Below are 24,827 nucleotides of genomic sequence, written 5' to 3' on the forward strand. Positions count from 1 at the left end.
TGAAAGACTAGGGCAAAGGAAGAGTTTTCAGTTATTCTTTCAAGAGGTGCTTTCAACTCAGTAATAAGCTAAAATAAGTAGGTTTTTGTCCCCTTTAATTTTGAAAAACCTAACATGGGGCTTAAAATAACATTTTTACAATTATAATTTTGTTGTTTGGGTTCTGATTGCCTTTTAAACCTACTATTCATTCAAATATCTGCTTTTTGTTTCCCAACTGACTCAGTCTCTTGGTTATATAAAATTAGTGGTCCTTTTGTCATTCCTGTGCCCTGTTGAAGAACTAGCTCAGCAACATTTTTGTGCTCAAATAAAGCAAGTAAGCCTTATTACTTTGTGCCATGATGTAGTCCTTACACAGACAAAATTAAAGGCGAAATCCCAGTCTCACCAAAGGGAACAGAAACAAATCACACCTTAAATTCAGTAGTGTTAAGATTTGACCTCAGGTTTTTTTTTCCAGAGTCAGGAGTGCCAGACTGAGTCCATCTGGAGCGCCTCCTTTGGCATTCAGCTTGACTTGTGACATGATACATTCAGCAGAGACTTGTGAATAGCGAACTCTTTCTTCTGAAGTCTAACATAATTAAAGTTGAGAACATACACTTACCATGAAATAATGTGCCCTTGTTGAATCTTTAAATGCAGTTCTGCAAAGGACCTTCAGGAATGACACTAAATCAGATAACAACCTGTGCTCCTAATTACATTTCTTGTTATAGTTAACAAGAAAATCACTTCCAACTTCTGAGCATACAGGCTCAAACTGAGATATGAGGAACAAACAGATTAATTTCATTAGCACATGTTGCCATCTCTAATAAAGCTGTAACAGGCCAGATGTTCTCATTTATTCTCCTGAAACTCTGTCTCCCTCTGGTCACACTGTTGTTACACTTTCAGGATGCCAAGAAGGGAAATGTATCTGGCAACTGTCACTGGTTGGAAGTGCAAACAATTTTTCCCTTAACCAAATCAGCTTTGCAGAATTACCAAGAATATAAAACTGTAAAAGCTTACTTCAGTCCTTAAAGAAATCTGATTCACAAAAAAGGAATCTCTGTGTTGAATTAGATGTCAGCTGACATAGTTACTGAACTGATTGCCAGAAGCTGGGAAGTAAGCAACTACCTTTATTTTTTAAACATTTTTTCCCTAATTTTCTGCTAATGGCTCTTACCAGAAGGAAGCTGCTCAGGTAGATGGCCTGAGAGATGAGACCTAGTATGGCAGTGTCTGTGGTTTTGGATAGATGCATACTTTTATTAGCGTTATAGGCCACTATCAATTAGATCATCAGATTATGATAATCATAATTTACTGCTATGGTGCCTGAATTGGTGTCTGTGGCAGTATCTTAATATGCTTTAACTCTTTTTCTTGACACCATGCATGCTTAAACTCCAGCTCTTGAAAAGCTGTATAAATGTTACAGGGCACTGATATTAATGTTTAAATTAATGGCAGTGGGAGTCTTCAAAGTACATCACCGAGTACCTGAAAATAACTTCACTTTTAACAAATCAAGATAAATGTATGGGAAAGGGTAAGAAACTTCCTTTAACTAATTTCTCAGTATAAGACATAATGCAAAATAACTAGTCAGAGAATACTTGAAGAAAAAGGAATCAAGATTCACTTCTCAGGTGATGAAGATGTGTAGCTGAGATCTCTAAAAACTCCCTAGCCTGAGCCTGCTTAAATCTATTGCTAACCAAAGCCAAGTCTGAGAAATCACAAACATATGACAGTTTTCCTTCCTGCTGCTAGAAAGTCTGCCTAATCTCCCAGCAAGTGGTCCCATTTGGCTCATTCTCAAAGCCTGAAAGAGATCCCAGTTTCCTATAGCTTAATATAATTTGTGTGTCAGTTCAGTGAACAGAGGCATTACAAGAAATCTCCTGGCATGCTTACACCTTTACAAGCAGGCATATATTTTAAATAAACCAAGCAGCAAGGCACAGATCAGGTACTATTCCTGTGTTTTTTATCAGGATGACTAGCCCATTCCCTCATCACAGTGTTGAAAGTGAGTGCTCCTATTCTACAGTGGTCATTATTTTCTATGAATCCACAGATCCCCATGCTGAGCAGTACACATGAATCCTCTACCTTACAGATCAGCCAGGAGCTCCAGTCATTTCAAACAACACTAGATCAAGCCACATGAGATGAAGGTGTGGGTAAGAGGCCATTAGGATTACTTCTGTTTCTCCTATAGTTGCTTCATGCCTTTTTAAACTTGCCTTAGTTAACTTCGTTCTTTAAACTTGACTTCATTAAATTCATTCTGGAACATAAAAATTGCTCTGTTTCCAGTGATCTGGAAGTGGCTCTTTTCAGGCCAGCAATGTTTTTGCCTTCAGGCATTTACTAGAGCTGGAATAGGAAGCAGTTCTTACAGCTTTTAGAGATTGTTTTATGAACATGCTCAGTGAGTTTGTTCGATGGGATTCAAACCACACTTCCACTGTGCCAATGTTTGTTTTTTCAAGCAAAAAAGGTTTGTAAATAATGGCCCCAGAGTATTATCAGACAAATCAGTGTTCTGTTTTAAACATAAAACAAACAGATGCCATGACCCTTATGTATCTAAATAACTGCAAAGTAGTGAGTGGTAGTGCTCTTTACAGTACTCAGTGATATTTGAGCTATGACAGTAAATGCAACTATTTGGTAATTACATAATTGCATAATGTTTACCTTATGCAATTCTTTATGTTCAAATGCAGAATTGTGTTTGCATAAAGCAGATCACACAATGAAATCCAGCCAGGAATCACTGTCAATGGTGCAAGCAGCAGTTCCTTGTAGTGCTTGTGACATTGGTTGGAGAGTATATATGAGGCAGCTAGAGCAACCAGAGCAAACAGCAGCAGGTTATAAAGGGATCTTGTGCACCAAGAGCAAAGACCTGGGAATCAGGAAGAGTGGATTCTCTTACAGGGGCTGCAGTAAAATTACTGTGTAAGTCAAGGAAACCATCAGACCTACAGTCAAAATTAAGCCAGTCAGGCTGAAGTATGAAGCATTGTTTTTAATGTCTTTAATTCAGTTAAGTCCTAATCTGTGATAGAAGTCTCATGAAACTGTTGTAGAAATTAATCTAATAATTAATAATAAAAGGAATAATTGAAAAATCAGGCAGTGAATTAGTTGTTTCTGATATATAGCAGAGCTGTTTGGTTTTTTTTATTCTAACCTATGTTTGTACTTTCCTCTTTATCATGTCGACGTTTACAAGCAATAAAAGGGCATTATGTGCTGGTCATTGCATCTGCTTTGTAGATAAATCTATGTTAGCGTTCCAAAAGGTCAAGGAACTTGTCCAGGGCAAACAAATTCTGGAGCACTGATGCCACATGGTGTGTATATAAAGTGCAAAATGAGAAAAGCAATTTGCTGTGTTCCTGTTCCAGGGAGAACTATCACAGGACAGCAAAAGAGGTGAGAAACTGGAAAGAGTTTTCTTCTTCAGTAACATGTTTTCTTTATATCTGAAAAGTCTAGGTACATAGAGGAACTTCAGTCCTTATTCAGCCAAAATTATTCTAAAAATACAACAGGAATATTTAACTAAAGAATGAAAGGTTAAATTAATAGCACGTATAAATAATTTTACATTGAATTATGTAGCAGGTTCTGGATTTATCTATATAGCTCACTAATATGTAGTCTGTGTTTAAAGAAATTTTACTTTCACAGCCAAAACATTTTCATCTTAGGTATTTGACCAAACTCTACAGAAGGCAGAAAATAATGCATCAGATTCTTAAGTATAAACTATCATAGCTTTAACAGAATTAAGTTATCACTGTAATTTATCCAGCTTAGGTGCTGACAACGACTAGCTCACTTGCAGCTGTATTAAACATGTAATTTCCAAGTGTGCAGCACAACTCTGCATGTTTTAGAACTGATCAATCTTTTCGTCAACTTTAGTGAAGCAAGGGAATGTCTCTTGGAAGGGTTCAAAGATAAATTCAGGTTGGTTTAAGAAATTTTAAATAATTTCATAAATATTGAAAAATATGACATTTTCATAAATTGCGTAAACTATTGAAGGCTTTTATCACCTGCCACCAAACCTCAAAAATATGTAGCAGAAGAATAAGTGTTCAGCTATAAGCAAGGAGAATGAGAGAATGTGTGTCTTAATATTTGTGTGCATCTTTGCTGAGCATATTTTATTTGATTATATATGTAGCTTTTGTTAAGCAGTCCTTCCTTTTAACACTATGTCTTCTCCCAGACAAAAAGGATATAAATAGACTTTTCTCCATACAGGAAAAAGTACAATGCTGAGGTTTGCTGTCACCCTCTTTGCTGTCGTTACATCATCTACCTGCCAAAAATATGGATGTCTGGAAGGGAGCACCCACAAACTGAAGCCAAGTCCGGAGGCAAATATGCATGAATGTGCTCTATATTCTGAATGTAAGAGTGGTTTAATTTTTGCCAAATATAATCTAGAAGTACCCCTTTGTATTCACTGTTTTGGCAGTTCCCTTAATTTCTCAAAAATATGTCAGGTCCAGTATAAATTGCATTTGAAAAGCTCCACTTTGCTGCATGCAAACCAAGAGTAAGATTCTGGTTAACAAACTTAACTGCAAAAGTCTTTTTTACCTCATTTATTATCTTTTAAAAAAATCTGATGCAGTTCACTTTTCTTGTAGTTCCATCTGCTTTTTAAAGTTTAGAGCAAAAATGTATTTGGCATATTGTGATTAAGTATAAAAATTAATTAATTGTAGCAGACACCAACTGGGGAAGGTTAAAATCAAAATTCTAGAGTGAGTAAAGTATAGTATTCATAACATCTCTTCAACTTTTGTGTGTGTGTGTTTGGTAGCTTTCAAAGTTAGTATATATCCCTCAGGGTGTAACATCTGGCAGAACTGGGGCTCTCTGGGCACACCTTGACAAAGCACGGTTAATACCAGTCCAGCTCACCTAGCATTTACACTGCTACTTCCAAAACCAAAAATGTTAGAGCTAGAGTATATCCTACAGTTAGTACTAAGATACTTCATCTTGTTATGGACCAAAACAGATTTATCTCACATCTTGAGTCTTCCAAATACAGTATTAAAGAAAATCCTTATTGCAAGATTTCTGTTTCGTTTTTATCAGCTTCCTGTTGCCATGCGGACTTCACAGAGCAATTGGCTCATTCCCCAGTAATTAAAATAAACAACAGCTACTGGAACAGATGTGGGCAGCTCAGTCAATCGTAAGTCATCTTTCATGTTCTCTGTGTCCTGGTTCAACAGATCTATGCTGTAGCAGCCACACACCTAGGGGTAACTCCCCATGGAGCTGCTGATGGACAGTCCCTAAGTTGCCCTAGAGATGATGCCACACAGTCTAGTTCCCATAATCTTTTCTCTGTACCTGACCAACACCTCAACCTCTGGCTCTTTTCCTCTCACAAAAGCCCATGAATCCTAAGGATTCATGCCCTTTTATCAAGAAAGGGTTGTATTTTTTCAAGTTTGCTTTCAGTATGGGACCAGACTGAGCAATGCAAAGAAGCCATAAACCCAGTAGGTAACAACCACACCTCTATAGCGCTCCAAAGCAACCATCACATACCAGTGAGGGTGACCCCTAGTGAGCACAGAGCAGGCTTCTTCCTTTGTTTAGAAAGCAGATCAACTAGATGATTACATCTTACAAACAGAACACTCACAAGGCCAGAAACTAAACTTCTGAATATTTAGAATAAAAATTCTTGTAGTCCTGTGGGGTTTGTAACCATGAAGAATGTCTTCGTAATTACAATTTTTAGTACTGCGTTAGATGTTAGAGCTGTGAAACATGGCCAGTTATAGAAATCAAAGAATGAAAGTACAAAACAATTAAGCAAAAACAGATGTGCAAAAGTAACAGCTATTGCCTGCCACTCTCAGAAGAGCAGCACCAGTTTGCATTTTTAAGTAACTTCAGCTGGGCTATGAGAAAATCTAAAGACTAGTGAAATCATGAGGCTACAGTACAGGAGTTTTGTGCTATAGTTTTAACCTACATTTTATTATTGCCTGAAATCATTCCTGCCAGGAAAACTCAAGGCTTCAAAAGTTTATGGAAAGCTTACACAAATAGGGCTGAAATATGCATGGAAACATTTCTGTACTCCTTAGCTGGTTATGGTGATTGCACAGTTGGAGCCTGTACACGATGCCAAAGGAATGAGCTTGGAACCTAAACATAATCTGAGCAAAAGGATGCTTTTCTATGTTTTCCTCCTGACCTGTAGTATTGCATCAACATCAAAGCAGGCCTAGAAAGCTGAGCCTTGATGCTGAGAAACAGGCTTATTTGTGGCTTTTGTCACCCACCACAGCTGTGAAGATTTCACAAAGAAAATCGAGTGCTTTTACCGGTGTTCTCCACATGCCACTCGCTGGATCCATCCCAACCACACTGCTGCTATTCAGTCCGTTCCCTTGTGCGAAAGCTTTTGTGATGACTGGTAGGTTTACCTTTTTATCCAGGTTTTTCTAATATGCCTGTTGTTAAGGACCGTGAGCCCGAATCTCCCAATCAAGTGGCACTAAAATTCAATGGTCTTGCACCGCCTTTATGTCTTTTCTCTTGTTGTTCTTCATTTCTTGTTTGCCATCTCTACTTTTTCCTCCACTCAACCTTCCCCAAAATAATAATGACAGGAGCTGAAGGAAGAATGGAGTCACTAAACTCTGACAGAGCTCAGTGTCTCAGGGACAGCACTGTCCTGCTCGCCATGAGGATGCAGTGCAGTGGCAGCAGAACCGCCTGATGTGCCAAAGGACCTCTCACTACCTTGGCAAGCACTAGCAGTAGGGAGGATCTGCCCCCCCTTTGAGAAGTCCAAGTCTCTGAGTCAGCATTTATGCAGTTAGCATCTTAAATCTAAATACTTGATCATAATATATCTCTTTTGTATGTATAAAAGACACTAGAAGATCATTAAAGCAGCCACTTCCTGTATGTTTTTTATTAATTCATCCAACAAATTAGCTAAATTCCTTGATTTTTCACCCTTGGCATTTCCCTTCCATCATCCCTGTCTCTAAAATCACTTTTAAAAGTCTGATTCTCAGAGAAACCTCCAGCTAAGTAATGCTAAAAATATTAGGAGCAATGACCAAGCATCATGGCATTTAATTTTGTTTTCCAAAATACACTATCAGGGAATCACATTACTTTTGAGTGCAAGGTATGCAATGGGACAACCCAGCACCTGTCTTTCCTGTCTTGGGGTAGGAGTATTATACCCAGGTGGGGTACTGAGATTTTTTTTTTCCGTGGTCCATATCCAGCACACTTCGCCTTTCCCTCCCTTCTTCCCTGTTTTGAGATGTTGGATCTTAAATCATGTGATAACGTGACGTATCTGTCTCAGTCAGTGCCACATGAATGTTGAGCCCAGTAACGTCAGTAACTTGTCTGTGTGGTTAGATTGGTGTGAAGCGTAAGTACACACAACACAGGCTGTGAATGTCTGAATCCCTTAGGCTGCTCTGAAAATCACAGAAAAGTGGTTTAATACTTCTAAAAAATGTTATAAAATAGCGCTTTTTTTGGAAGCAAAGAAAACACAGAACATGTGGTAACACACATTAGGTTCTCTCCGTGAGGTGTTTTCCCTAGTGGTTACACAGCTTGAATATTATTGACCCATGGGTTCATTTTCACTCTCATCTGCTCTCCAAGGTCCAAGTCATGTATGCAGGGCAACTTTTTGCTAGGATTTTTCTTTAAATATGTCTCCATTGGTTTGTGGCAGAGAAGGAAATAAGCAGCACAGATTGCATTTGTAATGGAAGACAGTAAGAAGGACTGATGTGTTTCTCAGCTTCCCTAGAGCTTCCTCTAGTGATGAATTTCCTTTCTGTGTTAGTAAATTCCATATGCCTCAGGAACAGATTTGCCATGTGCAGTCTTCCTAAATTTTTTGTAATCTTCTAAGCTGAATCCAGATTATTGACCTCCTTGAATATAAAGACAGACCTTGAATTTGCCTCAGTACTCAGAATCTCAAAGGTCAGAACCAAATATTACCAAAATTTGAAAGCATTTGGATAGTGAAGAGATGCCACTGAGCTTCAGAATAGATCTAACAGGCAAAGCAATAGGATACCAATATTAAAACAAATGTATCCCAAAATAAGTAGCACACAAAGACATCACTCAACTGCCATATCCAGTGAAAGTGTAAAGACAAAGGAAAATATACACTATAAGTTTAGTTTGCATCCTTGAACTGGTTTAAGTCAGCCTTGGCATATATGAAATTTATACCAAAGTGTATATACTACGTCAACATTACATAGCAAAACCCTCCAAGTCCCCAGGGTATTGCCAGAACCTCCAGGTAAATGGTATTTTTAACTTTTGTTGTTGGGGAGTCTAGGTGTGTGTGACTGAGAGCTGCTGGTCAGGAAAAAATGGACCCTTTCCCAGCATAGAGTCTCCTGGCAGAGAGCAGGCTGTACTCTAAACAAGCACTGAACAATGATCTATTGCCCCTGTTGGCGTCAGAGATGCCTGGCCTGAATCAAAAATGTAATGATGACCCATTACCATGCATGCTAGCTTGTGTGCCTGCCTAATGCCAATGTCAAACCTATTCCCTCACCCTGCTTAAGGCCTGAGGCTAGAAAAGAGCCTGGACAGAATTCCCACTCTTTCTGGTGATTTAAATTAACATTTTTTCATGTTCTATTCACTGGAGTCCCTTTAGCGTGCAGTAGCACTGCTAGTGATGTGACCTACTTTCTCTACATGCCGTGAGTGCCACGTCTGCTGCATATTGTATGTCTTTGTGGCCAGAAATGTGCAGAGGATTCTGAAGGAGCAGTGACTTCATTTCAAATAAATCCATCTGACTAGCTTGAGGCCTTCCTTTTCTTCCTATTGTCTTAGGATTCCTTGCTCCCACTAGCCCTAAAACTATTGCTTTTGAAAGAGTGCGATGTACAAGCCATTTTCTGATCCACCTGTGAAAGGCCCCTGTGCCCTTTCAAAAAGAAACAGCCAAATCTAAAAAATGGAGGGGGGGAAGAAAAGCTTTAAAAAAATATCCTGCCCATAGTGCATAGGAAAGCAGTGTGTTCGGGAAGTATGTTTTAAGTATTTATGTTTATGTTTCTCACACGTTTCAATTGATGTTTGAAGAAATCACTTACAGGTTTGCAGACAGCAGAAATCAGACTTTTCATAAGTCTTAGCTTTTCATAAACTTAGCTTCATAATTACTTCCATTGGGATAAAGAAAAGCTCTTTACAATAGAGCTATGCCTTGCTACCTGCATATATAACAACAGGCAATAATCATAACTAGGAAACATCTCATCTGACAACTCAATAGATAATAATTAATAAAAATAGAAATACTTTCATAAACATCTTTAATTCAGACTCCTGAGGAAAACAGATGCATAGCATGAATGCCCCAGTTCAGCAGAACTGTGAAATACATATTAATAATTTGAAAAGTATAACTGAAGGTGACACTAATTTCAGAAGAAGCAGTCCTGCCCTCTCTCAGCCCCAGGGGCTGCTCATTGCCCATTTCTGACTGCAAATTCATGGATGAACATGAGAATACATGTCCCCTGCCCCAGAGCTGTTTAGTTCAGGCCCTGATTACCCTCCACCTGTTACTGCTCTTTCTCCCTCCAAAAAACCCAGAAAGCCCATGTGAAGGTTCTGCAGTTGTGCATGTCCTTACCTTTCTGCATGTGGAAATGCATTGCAATGTCTACCTAGTTCTTGTAGCTCTGTGACCACATGACAATCTCATATTTCATTTTAAAATGTACATCTGCAGCCCTCGTGATAGTAAAGTAGTTTTGAAAACATAACCCTGAAGATTAAAAGTTACAAAATATATCTAAGGGCATTAATTATAAATGCCATGCTGAACTGCACTAAATTTTTGAAAGCTGTGCCTCATGGTTTTGGCACTCAGTTACCTGTGTGAATAGTTTGCCTGAAGCCACTGAGACTAAATTTAAGTAGATGTTAACTGATCTGCAGAAAGTGATCCTTAAGAAGAGTAAGAGCCAAAAAGTAGAACACAAAAAGAAGTGGAAGGAAATGATGTAGGATAAAGGAAAGTCATGAGATCTTTCAGGTCATAGGCCTGCCCATTGCATACCATATTCGTTCCAGGCCATTTATAGGCTTCTTTTTACATTACCACTTACAAGTTAAAAATAACTTATATTTAACATTTTGGACTCTATGCCCTACAAGACTGTTACCTTTCCTGCTTCACTTCAAGTTCAACTTCTTTGAAAACATTGTTCTGAGGCTGATAGCCTAGTAGTTTATGTGAATTTGTTATTATGGATTTTCCTTATTTTAGTGAACGTCCCTCATAGCAATTCCTTGCCCAGAAAATATCTTTCTTCCTTTCCAATATTAATTAATAAACACAAACTTTCCCCACTTCTCCCTCAAGTGACAGTTCACTCTTAGCCTTCCTGTGCTGTCACAATATTGAACAGCAGCATTCATGAAACTCCCTCCCACAGTTTCCTCCACTTGGTAACATCAGCCAACATAACCAAGCAGCAAACACTGCCTGAATGAGGGTTGCTCCCCAGAACATGAGGCCTTTAGTTAAGCCTGTGAGTATAAAATGTGGTGGGTGAACTGTTTAGTTTTCATTCGGATTTAGGTCTTCCAGGCCAGCTCAGAGTTTATGTATATGTCAAGCTAAGATAATGTGCACATTTCTTGAAGATCTGTTGCTAAGCTGCACTGTGCAACTATGCACCATTACTAGCATAGCCCACGTAGACTATCTGAGTTGAATCTGAGTCCACTGAAAAAAAAAAGATAAAAATAACTGTACCTTCCACACTAATCTCCATGAAGGTATGAAGCCTGCAAAGATGATTCCATATGTGTTCGTAACTGGCTGACAGACTGGGAATGGGATGAAAATGGAGTAAACCACTGTAAGAACAAATGTATTCCATACAGTGAGGTAAGAAAACTTGGTCAACTGGAGCAGAAAAAAATGGCAGTAAGACTTTTGGGTTTTTTTCTTTTTTTTCCCCTGAATATATGGGTGTAAAATGCTATCAGATTAATTATTTTTGCTTCAGCAAAAAGCCATGCCTAGATCAAACTTTTAAAGTACATACATTTTAAAACATTTATATTTATGTAGATCACTTACTCTAAGTATAGATACATGTAATTAATCACTGTTCATGTAACTTGTGAGACAGATTTCAAGCAGGATTGGTATTTTAACCATTGTAGAGTTTATAAAGTAAAACATGTATGAGCTTTGTTCATACAACAGAGACACTGAGATGCATTTTATAAGGTTCCTTACATAATGTGAGGCTTTACACACCACTGTAAATGTGCAAAAGTGTATAAAATGCAAACTGACAAGACTTACAGGAGCAAGGTTGCCTGGAACCTGATCTACCGACCTTTCAAGAGTCAGGTAGGACTTTTTGCAGTGAGTCAACTAAGTTTAGCATCAGGACAATATAATACAGCTCTAAACTGCAAAACTTACTTGAATATTTTTAACAGTTGAACTTCACTGAGTCCATGAAAACTGTCCAAATTGCAGAAGTAAATTAAATTTAACTGTAGTGCTTAGGGACTAGTAGTAAGGCTTACAGAGATCCCTGATTCATTCTTTTGAATTCAGTTCAAGTGCATGTGCTTCCAGAAGTCAGTTCAGCAATTGATATAAGTGGAAGTCACAGTCCAGTGAGTGCAGGATTGCTGTCTGCCTTGCAAGGGTGACACTGATCAGCAGACTCAGGAAGGTGGCCAAAAAACAAATGAGCTGTGGAAACTTATAGCTTAGTTTTCCAGATGTGCTAAATCATCAGTAGTTCCAGATGAAGTGAAAAATGAAATTATAATATCTGTAAACAATCCCCAGTCCCTGTTCAAGCTCTCCCTGGTCCAGAGATAGGAGTTTTTTACCTTGAATTCCCTTGTACTTATTTCTTGAAGAAAATACACCATCTGCAGGGAAAAACATGCAGCAAATCCAGAGGTCTTATCACTTGAAGCCAGGCGCAGCTATTGCTATACTACATGGAACCACACCCTAAACTGCCCATGTTTTTCACCAAAAATAGGCTTGCATGGTAAGTAAGAATAAAGATGAAGCTTCTTCAGAGAAATTGAAAAAAACACATTTCCTATATGAAAATTACATGATATACAAACACTAGCCTCGCTTGGTTTGGACTCAACTCATGGAAAAGAAAGTTGCTGTTACCCAGAAGCACCAAGGGTTCTCCAGTGTCAGCTCACTCTCAGCCCATATGGAGAAGCAATCAGCAGCCCTACATTTGACATATCGAGTGGCTGTGAGGACTATTTGGAACAAATGCTGAATATTAAGAATGCACAATGGATCGTAGCCACTTTTAGCCTGGCTAAAACGAGACACATTTTGTCATTGTTCTTCCAGCTGAGTGCTCCCCAAGCAATGTTAATGCACAGACTAGAACATTTCCAAGAAGATGAAGAATCAGAATCCTTTAATTTAGGGGCATGTTTAGTAAACATGCTGTGTGCATTTTTTGTTTGCTGTAGCATTCTGGCTGTGCTCTGACCTTTAAGCAGAATTAGGAAGAAGGTCAAAATAAAATCACTAATTTATTAAGCAAAAGAGCATGAAAACATGGTACAGAACCTGTGGGACACAAGAATTGAATATAGCCATGTCTGTTGCATGACAGACCAAAAAAATCCCACATGACAATTTTAATACTTCCTGGACTGATTGATTAAAAGCAGGTAGAAATCCAGGAACTGTACAGGAACTGGAACTGGAAGAAAATGTCTAATGCTGCTTAAAAGCATAGGAATAGTGGAAAAGAAACAGCTGACATCTGACCGCCCTGAGAACTAGATGCAGCAACCTTTTCATTTCTGACCCTGCATTGCTCCCAGTGTACTAGCCAATCTCCACACTCCTCCTCCAACTACTGCAGCATCCATCAGCAAGCCCTGGCTAGAGATGGTGTGAGCTGAAAAGCTGTTTTACAGACTAGAGAGCCTTTGGGGCTATTTGGAATAGAGTATGAATAGTGTGAATAATATATTCACAAAGGATACATTTCTAAGGCAAAAGTTGTTGTTGCTATTATTATTTCTCCTCATCTGCCTTCCTGCACAGGACAACATAGTTTTGCATGCTGGGAGACAGAGAGACATCTCATAAGAAGATCTTGCTGTGGAAAATAGGTGGAGTCCTACTTCCACGTAATAGACTTAAATCTGTAATTTTAAATATATTTTTTTTACACACAGAGAAGCTTACATGTAGAAATCTCCCATCCACAGAGCACTTTCTCCAAGATTCACAGCATCAGATTTTCATGTGAGCTGACAATGGCCATAAACCAGGACACTATCCAGAAATTACAGCACTAAGAGAAACACTGTAGGATTATAGAACCAGCATCATGTGCAAGGACTCCTTGTACTACTACAGATGAAATACAGCTCCTTTCAGAGAAATGCTGATGACATGGTCAAGGTGAATCTGTCAGCAATGGAGCCCAGCAGTCCTGCTATCTGATCCACTGTTTCAGTCATTAATACTCCCACTCCTTAATTCCCAAGGCTTCTGCTCCTGCCATCACTCCTACCCCCAACTTCATTCTTAGCTTTGCTTCCAGGAGTACCTAAACTTTCCTTTACAGAAACAGAAAAGATTATACTTTAACCACAAACACATGGAGAAATGAGGCAAGATAACAATTATGTCCTGCCTACTTTGGGGCTGGACATGGTATCTCCTAAGCTAATGCTCATTAGGCAAACTCAAGCTGGGCAGACAGAAGGTTGTCACAATGTGAGCTGGGCAAACAAATACCTTTGTTGTGTGATTGTACAGATCTTATGGCACAGGCTTTACAAAATTACTTAGTACCAAGAACAGGGCATGTTCACTTGAAGACAGTACAAGAAGTTTCAGTTTACAATTTCTTGAGCCAGAAAGGCCACTGCTCTGCTGGACACAGAACTTAGGAAGCTTGAAGAAAACTCCTAAGTTACATCCCTTTTTTTTGTGAGGTCTTGCCCAGTCATGATGTACACTGCAGCATGCACAGTGAGATCCCACAGAACTGTGACGCCACTGGGCTGCCTCTAACCTGTAGATATAGGAAGATTCCCATATTCAAAACACTCCGTCTGGCACCTTCAGCACCCCTCAGATCCTGAGATATGTCAGAGTGTCCTGGCATGCTACAAGTTGTACACACACAGCTTTGGTCTGTCAGACCCAGAAAGCTAGCTGGGCTGCCAGCCCCAGGGTGGAAACAAAGGGCTGGCTGTTGATCACTTTGCACTTTGTGCAATCACTTGCTCTCACAACAGGCAAATCTCTTTTACCAGCAGTGGGACTGGATAACATTTCAAGATATCTCAGAAGTGACGAAGCATGGCACACAGAAAGACAGTGGATAACTGCAGGCTGTGTTGTTTTTTTAACTTAGTGCCAATTTTTTTAAGGTTATAAATATTTATCGATTTAATACAAAGAGATTTAAACTCAATTATTTTAAAATGTAATTGATGCATTTCTTATTTGACACACAGATGTATGCAAATGGTACTGACATGTGCCAGAATATGTGGGGGGAGTCATTTAAGGTGAGCGAATCCTCCTGCCTCTGCTTGCAAATGAACAAGAAGGACACGATGGCACTGAAGTATCTCCTCTCTGAGAGCTCAGAGGAAAGCTCCAGCATCAGCAGCAGTGAGGAGCATGCCTGCCAAAAGAAACTCCTGAAGTTTGAGAAACTACAGGGAGAGGACGGGGAACAGACAAGATAAATGCTGGTGGATGTATGTCAGGAAAAGAGAAATCTTCATGGAGGCTGGGCTCAGGGAATCACGCCAGCCTGCTTTATGCCTTACTTCCTAGAACATAATAAATCAATGGCTGGTTATATTAATCTTTCTCTGATGTTTTTGCATCTGCATCACAAAGCTCCCAGACAGGTTAGCACAGGTGTAATCTTGTGACTTGAAATGAACAGCTAGAAGCCTGAAGGTAACATCTAGGGGTTGACTTTCAAAGAGGAGAGGCACAGGCAGCTCCTGCTCATTTAAGGTGGAACAGTGAGAACTAGAAACCTTTGGAAAGCCCTGCCAGTCATGAACCAAATCTTCAACCCAAACCTTTCATTAGCACAGACACACAGCACTCCTGTCACAAGTTCCTCTGTGCCAGGCTCTTCTCAGGTAGAGAAGAAATGCTGCAGTCAGAAATAGGTCAGTGAGCCTCGCTACTGACCACTGAAAATGTATTTATGTTGCATCTCAAAAAGATACTTGTAAAAGAGAAGAATGTGGTGTACTAGATAAATCCCTGGATCCATTATTGCTTGTGAACAGTACTCACAATCTGTTGTACTGGGTTTTCATTTTAAACACCAGCAGCACAAAAGTCTCCTATAATATGAGTTCGAAGCATAATTTTGAGTGCAATTAATCCCACTGAATGATTCCAAACAGAATGTTCTCTGACAAACAGAAGTCCCAGGGAGGACCCCAATTAGGTTTCTTCAATCAGTAATTCTACTTCCCAGCATCACCGTTACAGTCAAAGTAAACTCAAAATTTGCACCAGTCCCAGAGGGACTTGTGAGCTAAGGCTGAATGAAATCCTGCTTTCACTTATGCATCTATAGATCCTCTGCATTTGCTGCAGAGTGGATAGGTCTGTGCCATTCTGTACGGCCTTTCATAGTGGTATCACCAGGGAAACCATGAGAAGGCTTTAATTTGGGGGGTCAGATTACCAAATTGTGAAAATCAGCATAATCTTAGTGCTTGCTATGGAGCTAGGCACCTTATAGCTCTTAAGGATCTGGCCCACAGTTAAAACAATGACTTGGCACACCCTATTGCACTAGGAGAATCTTAAAAATCCAGAACACCTTCTTCACTAGGCTGTTTATTTATTTTAATGGTTTCACACAGCTGCAATTTTAATGCTAGACCCATTAGGTCATGCTCTTCCAACCAGCTTCTCAGTATATTTAACAATTGACCAATTCCTACCAGCACTGAATTGTATTTCTGTATTCCTACCAGCACAGGATTGTATTTTGCCACATCTGTATTTTATGCTAACTCAATTTGTCAGTTCTACTTTTTGAAAAGAAAGAACAAGAATTTGGTCCTCTGTAAAGTTCTGACAGTCCCTTTCTCCCTATTTCACAAACTCTGCTCTGTTTTGTCCTTCTTTATTCCACCTTAATTAGAGCAGAATTTTTCCTGCTTTTTATTTTGCTATGCTCAGAATTGAATAATGAATTATCCCCCTCTCACTGCCATAACACCAACTTTTTCTATATCACCATGGCCAAAAGATTTCCTTCATGTTCTTTGTTAAGTATAGCACAACTGTTTCTGCTTGTGTCTCTGCTCTTTTTCTTCCCATTCCACTTTATTTGCTGCTCTGGCTAAATTACTCTTGAAACCACACTCAACAAACAAATCTTCAATTCTTAGTTTCAGGAACCCATGAGACAGGTTATTGCATGTAGCAGCACTGGATCCTACAGCAACTAAGGGACAAAGACTGTTTAGCTCCTACTGGTAACACTCCCACTGACTCATTATGTACCCTAAGCAAACCATTTAACTCTTTTGTGACCCCATAAATTGTGCACAGCTACTGTATTTCCACTAGGTCTTCTCTTTTCTAAGCCAAAAAGTCAAGAACTACTCAGTTGTCCCTAGCATAGAAATTGTCCCATACATCTTGATCATTCCTTCATTGATCCAGCAATGTTTTATTCAATTACAAGTTACCATGCAGGAAGACTTTTGGTCTTGATTTAAAACTCAAAATAATGGAGAATTGTCCAATGCACCTGGTAATTTGTTTCCTCAATCTTAAAGATTATCAGTAATTTAACATTTGTTCTTTCAGCTTTCAGCCATTGGTCTTTGCTAAAGCCTGTTTTATTAAAGAGCTCTTCAGTATTCAGCATTGCTTTTCTGCTCTGCAGCCTATACACGGGATCAAATTGCTTCTTAGCAACTGGCTCTACCTCAGCTCTATATATGTCATTATAAGACATTTCCTCTCCACTTAAATCTTACTTATGGTTCTTCTTTGTACCTTCTCCAGTCATAAATATCCTCCCTAAATCCTACAAATCAAAGCCATGGCAGTATTAAGGGTGATGTACAGAGAGAGCACCTTGTCCCTGCCTCTCTACTCACTTCTCCCTCATTGCACTGCCCCTGTCTACAAAAGCATCATTCTAATTCTTTGCATGCCTTCAGCGTCCATATGTTATGATTCTTCATTTTTTCTTGGTGTTACTCTTTTCCACTATACAGCTCCCTGGTCCAAGAGGTGTGGACTGTGATCTTAGCTCTTAGGCTTATTGCTTGGCACTTGATTGTGTTACAAAACTTTCATGTAAATAGACCAGCCTTCCAAAGCCACTGCTTGCTGTGTCTCGCTGCTTTATACTCACAGTAACTTAACTCTTAGACAATCTCTGTATCACTCAGAAATGCTCTCAGTGGTGATTTTACATTTACAGCAAGGCCAGAGTAACTCAGATAAAGCAAAATTAAAAATAACACAAATCACTAAAAATCAGACTGCAACAACACAGCATGAAGGTGAACTAGGGAAAGGAACAATCCAAGTTACCCATGATTGCAGACATTCCTAGCTAATGCTGACCTGGTTTGGTAAGTGCCTGCAACACATCACAGCTCAAAAGCTCATGCCCTGCTTCTGGACCCAAGCTGGCCCAGACAGCTGAAATGCCTCTGCATTTAGTGACACTAGACTCAACTAAGATCTTTATCAACATGTCACAATGGTAGATCAAATGTTCTGTGACATACGTTGTGAAATATGTTCCTACACTTATCTGTAGGAAACAGGCTTACAGCCTTTATCAAGAAATTAAATTGGATTTATCAACAAGACAATATTGATAAAAATAAAAGTTATTGCCAATTATTGACTTATTTACTACCTGGCTAAGTATCAGCTTTTGTACTGTTGTACTTGGGACTGGTGTCACGTTAACCATAACACAGCTAGCTGGGTCATCCTGTTTGCTCTGTTTATTTAATTTTCTTTCCTTAAACATTGGCACAATGCTGTGAGTCTTCTGAAATTTCACTGAGACACCAGGAGTTATTGCAAATGAGATCTCTCTTGACAGTTCTTTTAGAGCTCTTTAGTATAGGTTATCTGAGCCTGCTGCTTTAAAATTATTAATGTTACTTATGAAGATGAACCTCATCTTTAATTCCTTGCGGACTGAAAAGGATTTCATCATCCTTCTGTAATACAAATATCTTATCCTGCATATATTTCAATACTAAGCATAATTAACAAAACTTGCCCACTGCATCTTGGGCATTGCAAGGCAACAGAACTGCAAGGCTTTCTTTGTCAGGTTACTCAGTTGTTTTCACCTTCAGTTTAGTTGTGTCAGCCACAATTTCCTGTAGTACCTTTAGAGTCCTTATTCTATTTTTGTAGTTCAGAATTCTCCCTGGATATTGATTGCAGTATGGCTTTTTTTAAAAAAATAATATGCAGCAGTACTGATGACATTTTCAACTTCTATTGCATTTTTCATGGGCAGGTTTTGCTCAGAGCATTTTATAAATATTCATTAATCTTCAAAATATACCTGAGAGGAAAATAAGTAATGAGAAGCAAACTGAGTCAGTCAGAGAGAGTCAGGGAGAAACTTATCTGATCATTGCAAGTATTGCAGAACTAGGACTAGCATGGACAAGTTCTGTTTCAGAGTCTTATTTCACACTGCAAATGGAGTTGTGCTTTGTAAGGTTATCCTTCAGCAAAAGTTATTATGCAAAAGTTATAAAGGAGATTTTATTAAATTAAATATTGCAAAAATCTGAGCATCTGAAGAGTACAAGTTATTAAACAATGTGTTTCCATGCACCTTGAATGATAATGGAATTATAAAAGTAATTTTAAGATTATTTAAGAAAAATCATACCAAAACAGGCTAATTTCCCTTGCTGAGAGACAACCAGCCTGCAGAATACAGGAAAGCTGTAGAGGAGATATGCCTTTTTAAGGGGTTTGGTAACATTTGATGTGACATTCTGATAAGCAAACTGAGAAAATCAAAGTGCAAATGAAATGTGAGGTGTGCACAACTGGTTAAAAATATATTAAAATAATACTATGAGTCTGTTGTCATTAAATTTGGACACTTCTCATGTTAGGAATCCCAAAGAGTCTGTTCTGATTCTGGTCAACACTTTTGTTTACTCAGACAATGAAGCAAAGACTTTGCAAGCACTTTGAAGGACAAAATTAGAATAAAAACTATCTTTCTAACCAGAGAAATAGACCAAGACCCCAAAGGTAAAATTCTGAAAAGGGAGATGAAAAATACTTGCACCGAGTAAAGGTAAATTGATGGCAGGAAATAAATGGCAAGGGAACAGCAGAGCAGCCAAGGAGCTGGGACAAGTAGTAACAACCTGTACCATTTACAGCTGAAATGTTACTCTGGGGATGTTTTAATCTTTTAAGGCTGCAGTATGTGTAGAGCCCTGGATGTCCTGACTCAGAAAGCAAGCAGATGCAGGACCTGCAGACATCCTACTAACAGTTACTCACCAAGTTCATGACGACTCTTACATTCCACAGAGGCGCTGCTTCTGGAATGACCCCACTGCACACACAGGCTGTGGAATGTGGTGGGTATCAGGCAAAGTTTAACTCTAACCATCTTCTCAATGAAATCAATTCACAACCTTGGGCAACACAAGTACAATACCTTTTGGGAGAGCAAACGTGCTCCTGGTACATACCTAATGACTATATAAAATAAAGGTCATAAAATTAGCTGAATTTATGCACATTCCCTGGTTATTTTTTCTGTTCAAAAGGTTTGCATAACTTGGGAGTTATTTTAAAAAATGCCACATGCTCTAGACAGCTCATGGGTCTGTTGTGTGTTTACTCTGCTTCATCATCCAAGGGAAAACAGCAATTTAGAAGAGTTAAATAAAGAGTCCAAAAAGCATTAGTATTTGGATTACAATTTGAAACATTGCCAAACTTTACTAATGGCAAGTCTAAAAGTCCCACGTGCCTGAAGGCTGATAATTCTCAAGCACAACTCATTTTTCCTTTTGGCAAAAAAGACCTGTGCCTTTGATAAAGTGCTCACCTTAGTGAGCAGGTCTAATTCAGTGTGAAGCTGCAGAACAACTCTAGACAGCAGTGAAGAAAGCTTAGCTATGAAATCAATCATCTGCTTCAGATAAGTGTGAAGACACAGTGAGGATGAGACCCCAACAATCTGTCCGCTTTCAACATCTCCAAGAAAATATTGCAGTGCTCCTGTACTACTGAGATGTGACTTCTCAGAGAAATGAAGGATGGGAACTCTCTCTGCTACACAGTTTTGCTTCCCTTTAGCTACTAAAAGAATAACTCTTCTGCCTCTGTTTTGATAGCCAACTGCTATCTGAGCCTTCTTTTGGCCTCCTTCCTTGGAAATGCAGTGAGCTCTCTGTGGAGTTTGCCTTGGTTCCCCTCTCAGACAGCTGTGATTAATTCAATGTTCAAGCTCTTGAGTTAATTCTCTCATTAGATCACTTTCCTTCTTCATGGAATGATTATTCCCACAGGAGAAATGAGAAATACTAAAACAAGTGTCTTAGAATCTGACACACTACATCCAGGATGTTTACTTTAAACTAAATTGCCTGGAATTGCTCCAGATCTGTGGCTTAAACACAAGAACCTTCTAACTGGTGTGGAACTGTAGCCATGCATGTTGCACAACATTCCCAGTTTCACTGGAATTCCTCCAAACTTTCTGCTAGGTAACTGTACCCAGAACATGAACCTCTCCACTCGAGTAGGTCAAATGACACAACCCTTTCATCGCGAGGGAATGCTTTTAGACTGAAAAAGTTTTTTGCTTTTTTTATTACTTTTTATCATACACCCATCACCTGCCTACACTACTGTGCAGGTGAAGCCTGGAGCACACAGCAGTGAAATATTGCCCATGCTCCTGAAATCACAAGCCCTTATCAGTGTATTATTCACTGGGAATGTCACATTCCCTCTGGAAGCTCTTGCAGCTCAGACACACTCCCCATTGTTCCTGCCTACCAAATGGCTCCCCAGGCACAGCTGGTCATTGGAGGGTTCCACTCCAGTCAGCTGGACTCCAGCACAGCCTACTTCTCAGCACCTTTGGGTACAACATGAAGGAGTTTCTCAATACCCAGTTCAAGAATGCTGAACTTGTCTGGACTGACAAGTCTGGTATCAAGCAGTTACCTTAAAATCATCCTTACCTGAAGCCATATTACAGTGAAAGTGATAAAAATACTTAATTACAAATTCCTAAATAGATAAAAAAAGTTCACAAAGGCTTCTAAAGATGAAGAGGGGAGGGAAAAAGAAGAGAAATAATCACTCAGCATGGCACTTCCATGAGCTCTACCGTCTCCCCAGTCATTAACAGTTAAGCTGACAGACACACTGAGCCATCACCATCTTGCTGGTAGCCCTATATCCTGGGGCTGCCTGTGCAGAAACAATAGCTTTGGGTACCCCTCTTGCTCTCCATCTTTGCATCAATTCCAGTTCAGACTTCCACCCTACACACACACACATAATCACCAGGATTTATTAACCCTCATGGAAATGAAGGCAATAGCTGCTGAGCTTGGTCCAGACCTGCCAAAAGAGAGTGTTCTCATGCCCGGCTTAAGTCTGGAAAATGTGTTTTCTCACTGTGAAGCAGAATGCCTTTACCTGCTGAGCTGGGAAACATTCAGACCTGAAAGGAAGCTTCTTCATCCACTAAAGCTTATGTATCAACATAAAAAGCAAGTATCAGCTAAAGTATCACGTAAGCTGACAATAGGTTTATGCAGGTATGTAATTAGACTCTAGTGCCTGTAGCTCATTAGAGATTTTTGACCGAGTAGTAAACATGATAACCAGTCCCATTGGGGTGATAATGGCTTAACCACCATTGCCTTTGAGTAGTACCTTGAAAGTAGCCAGGGAGCCTCTTCTCTACTCCATGTTTCACGAGTGGGAACTCCAGCAGCCTCTCTCATCTGACTCCTACTAAGGGCTACAAATTCATCATGCAGTACACAACACCACCGCTCCACTAACCTGTGCATCAACAGAGACTGCTGATCTGCATCATTGCCTTGGGCATGGAATGGCATCCAGAGTAAATGGGACACCTGGGCAAACGTAGGCCTGAGCAGAGAGAAGATGCCTTGGAAGTGTAAGAAATGTAGCTTTGTGCACTAAAGATATTTCTCATCCTCATAAACTCTTGGTAGATCTGTACTTCTACAATTTTGCCTTCCCTAGGAGAAGTTTGGTTTCAAGTCCTTGTTATGGAAATGGAGCAAAGATAGTCGTATCCTATGAAGGTTTTGTGACCTTTCCATTTTGGTGAGGCTGTCCAACACCTCTCATCTGATAGGTCAAGTGCATTAAAATAAAAGTAGTAACTACAAAAGGTAATTAGTAATTAAAATGGCAACTGACCATACCACTGAAAGATTCTAGCAGATGCCTTTGCACAAAGGACAAAGAGCAGACAGAGATGCACAACAGTTTGGAACGCAAAGTGAAGATTTCAAACCCATTGAAACTAGGGGAGAAATTTGACCTGGCACATTCTGGTTCAATTCCATGGAAAGTGGCTACCTACCAAAAAACATCCCATGGGGTTTGTCATACCTACAGATAATCAAGGCCTGAGTTTCACATCTCCTCTCAAAGAGAAAATGTTAGTAACTGAGTATGGTAAGGACGCTGCTTGAATACTAAGTCAAAATGGTCCTCAAAGATATAGGTGTGACAGAGTAGAGGCAGAAAGGCAAAGCAGCACTTTCAAATAAATTATTTATCTTTTAGCTTTTTTGTGACTAAAAGCCCTTCACTTTTATAGAGTTCAGAAAAAGGAAAAAAAAAATCAAACAGAAAAAAGCACCTTAGACCTAACAAAGATCTTCCTGTAACAAAGGAAGACTACAATACCTTTTAGCCACCCATTTTTCATTTTTGTTTAGTTTCCAAATGCATCATGCTGTAGAAACATCACCATCTGCAGGATTTGAGAGAATGAGCACATACAACTTACTCAGCTCAGCAGAACGTCTTCCAGGCATCTGGAAAGGTTTTCCTGATAAGCGTTCAGACAGGGAAATCTGAGCAGCCGTTGGCATCTGTGGGATAACACAGAGAGAGGACTGCAATGCTTCATGGCAGTCTGGCACAGAACAGGAGGTTTTCAAGAGAAAGCCTGAATACCTTGTTTGTGAGATTCTTCTCACTGAGGGGTTTTGGTAGTGACAGCAGTGTTTCTGTGCAGGCAGGAGCAGTGGACACCGAGGAGCACAGGGCATGCCTTTTTTGTCACCTGCCCTAAGTATCAGACAGCACTCAGCTGGCTTATTGGCAAATACCATATTAGGAGCATATTCAATTAAAATTGAAGACATGTTTAATTCCTTCACTGCAATGACTTGTCATTCTTGATGTTAGTGAATCAACGGGCTCCTCATTACAGTGCAATTTCACACTGTCAAATGTACTTTGAGGCTTATTCATGAAAATCTACTTGTTTTGGGAGATGAACAATAGTAGATGGCAGGATGAGCTTCATCTTGTACCGATTTTGTGTGGCTACAGAAGAAACATGCTGAAGCAGTGCCCTCTTCTGGAGGCAGAACCGTTCAACCACATTAATACAGTATAGGACGGGCCTTCAGGGCAAAATTAGCAGTATCAGCAACGCTATTTTCTGTCTGTAAATTTGGCACTACGGTGTGAAATCCTAGTACTGGCCAAGTGTCCAGCAGCTGACATCAGCCAGAGCCTGAGCCACTGGCATTTAGGAGAATTCTAAGCCTTTTACTCACAGGCCACTTCCGATGAATAAAATGTCAGTGTGAGAGGGGTCTGGTTTCTTTTACTGATTCATCAGTGAAAGAAAACTCTCAGCGCATTTATCAGCCTAGCTTAAAATTTATACCATGTTATATCAGCATGCATCCAACTGTATGTGCTTGCAGAAACCTTATTTTTCTATCTAGATTTATATTTTCTATGGGTATTTTTTCAAGACCAGTTTGAAAGGTAATTTTACTGCTCTACCGTCAGGAATGAAATGCTGATGAATGAAGAAACAAAGAGTCCCCAGAGAGTGTCACAATTCAGATTCCTCCTAGGAGCACATTTAGAAGTTATTACAATGAAACGCAGAATCATGAGAAAAGCCTGAGGGGCCATGACCATTGTAACTGTGAGCAGACATGTTTCTCTTTCCCAGTCTCACAGTAAATAGACATGGAAGCATTCCAAGAGGCTCCCTGACTGCTTTTTTGCTTTGGCTGCATGTCATGTTGCTGGAACAGCTGTGGAAAACTCGGGAGGGATGCTCTTCTCTCAGAACCAGTGCCAGCCCTGCCGGACCAAGTGACCACGTGCATGTAACTCGGTACGTGACGCTCAGCCCTCAGCGCCCAGGCATGCAGGGACTCAGGGACTCACACAGCCTCAGACGGGAGCTCGTCTCGCCTCAGGGTCGGCGCTGACCCCGGCGGCCCACATGGTACCAGTGCACTGTGATTGACATCTGTGCCGGGATGAAGGCCCCAATACGGCATGAGGCTGTGAGGGGCTGCGTGGGCCGGCCCTGCTGCCACAGTCCTGAGGCAACACCAGGCAGCCCCTCTCCGCTGCCATCCCCGGGGCTGCCCCACGCGGGTGGCGGCCGTCGTGTCTCCCCAGCACT

General features: G+C 39.9%; 2 protein-coding genes across 2 annotated transcripts in view; both read left to right on the plus strand.

Annotated features, from left to right (window-relative positions):
• Positions 1–3,413: 3,413 nt before the first annotated feature.
• LOC104396690 (riboflavin-binding protein) lies at positions 3,414–14,954 on the plus strand. The gene is made up of 6 exons (XM_010006550.1): positions 3,414–3,447; positions 4,288–4,437; positions 5,137–5,236; positions 6,350–6,478; positions 10,876–10,987; positions 14,596–14,954. Exons 2-6 carry the CDS (start codon positions 4,299–4,301, stop codon positions 14,830–14,832), a joined length of 717 nt encoding a protein of 238 aa, XP_010004852.1. The 5' UTR covers positions 3,414–3,447; positions 4,288–4,298; the 3' UTR covers positions 14,833–14,954.
• A 9,724-nt stretch (positions 14,955–24,678) lies between these two features.
• IPP (intracisternal A particle-promoted polypeptide) overlaps positions 24,679–24,827 on the plus strand; it is a 6,149-nt gene continuing 6,000 nt past the window's right edge. The window contains exon 1 of the mRNA XM_010006692.1: positions 24,679–24,799. Coding sequence (XP_010004994.1) covers positions 24,679–24,799 — 121 coding nt within the window. The remainder of the gene's footprint in view (positions 24,800–24,827) is intronic.

This window comes from Chaetura pelagica, unplaced genomic scaffold (genome assembly GCF_000747805.2).
Source record: "Chaetura pelagica isolate M959 unplaced genomic scaffold, ChaPel_1.0 scaffold69, whole genome shotgun sequence".
NCBI classification, from domain to species: domain Eukaryota; kingdom Metazoa; phylum Chordata; class Aves; order Apodiformes; family Apodidae; genus Chaetura; species Chaetura pelagica.

Excerpts from the sequence above, each read along its gene's own strand:
- LOC104396690 (XM_010006550.1), top strand. The coding sequence starts at position 4,299 with ATGCTGAGGTTTGCTGTCACCCTCTTTGCTGTCGTTACATCATCTACC. Across the intron at positions 4,438-5,136 it reads ATGTGCTCTATATTCTGAAT|CTTCCTGTTGCCATGCGGAC; the intron begins GTAAGAGTGGTT and ends CGTTTTTATCAG. Across the intron at positions 6,479-10,875 it reads GAAAGCTTTTGTGATGACTG|GTATGAAGCCTGCAAAGATG; the intron begins GTAGGTTTACCT and ends ATCTCCATGAAG.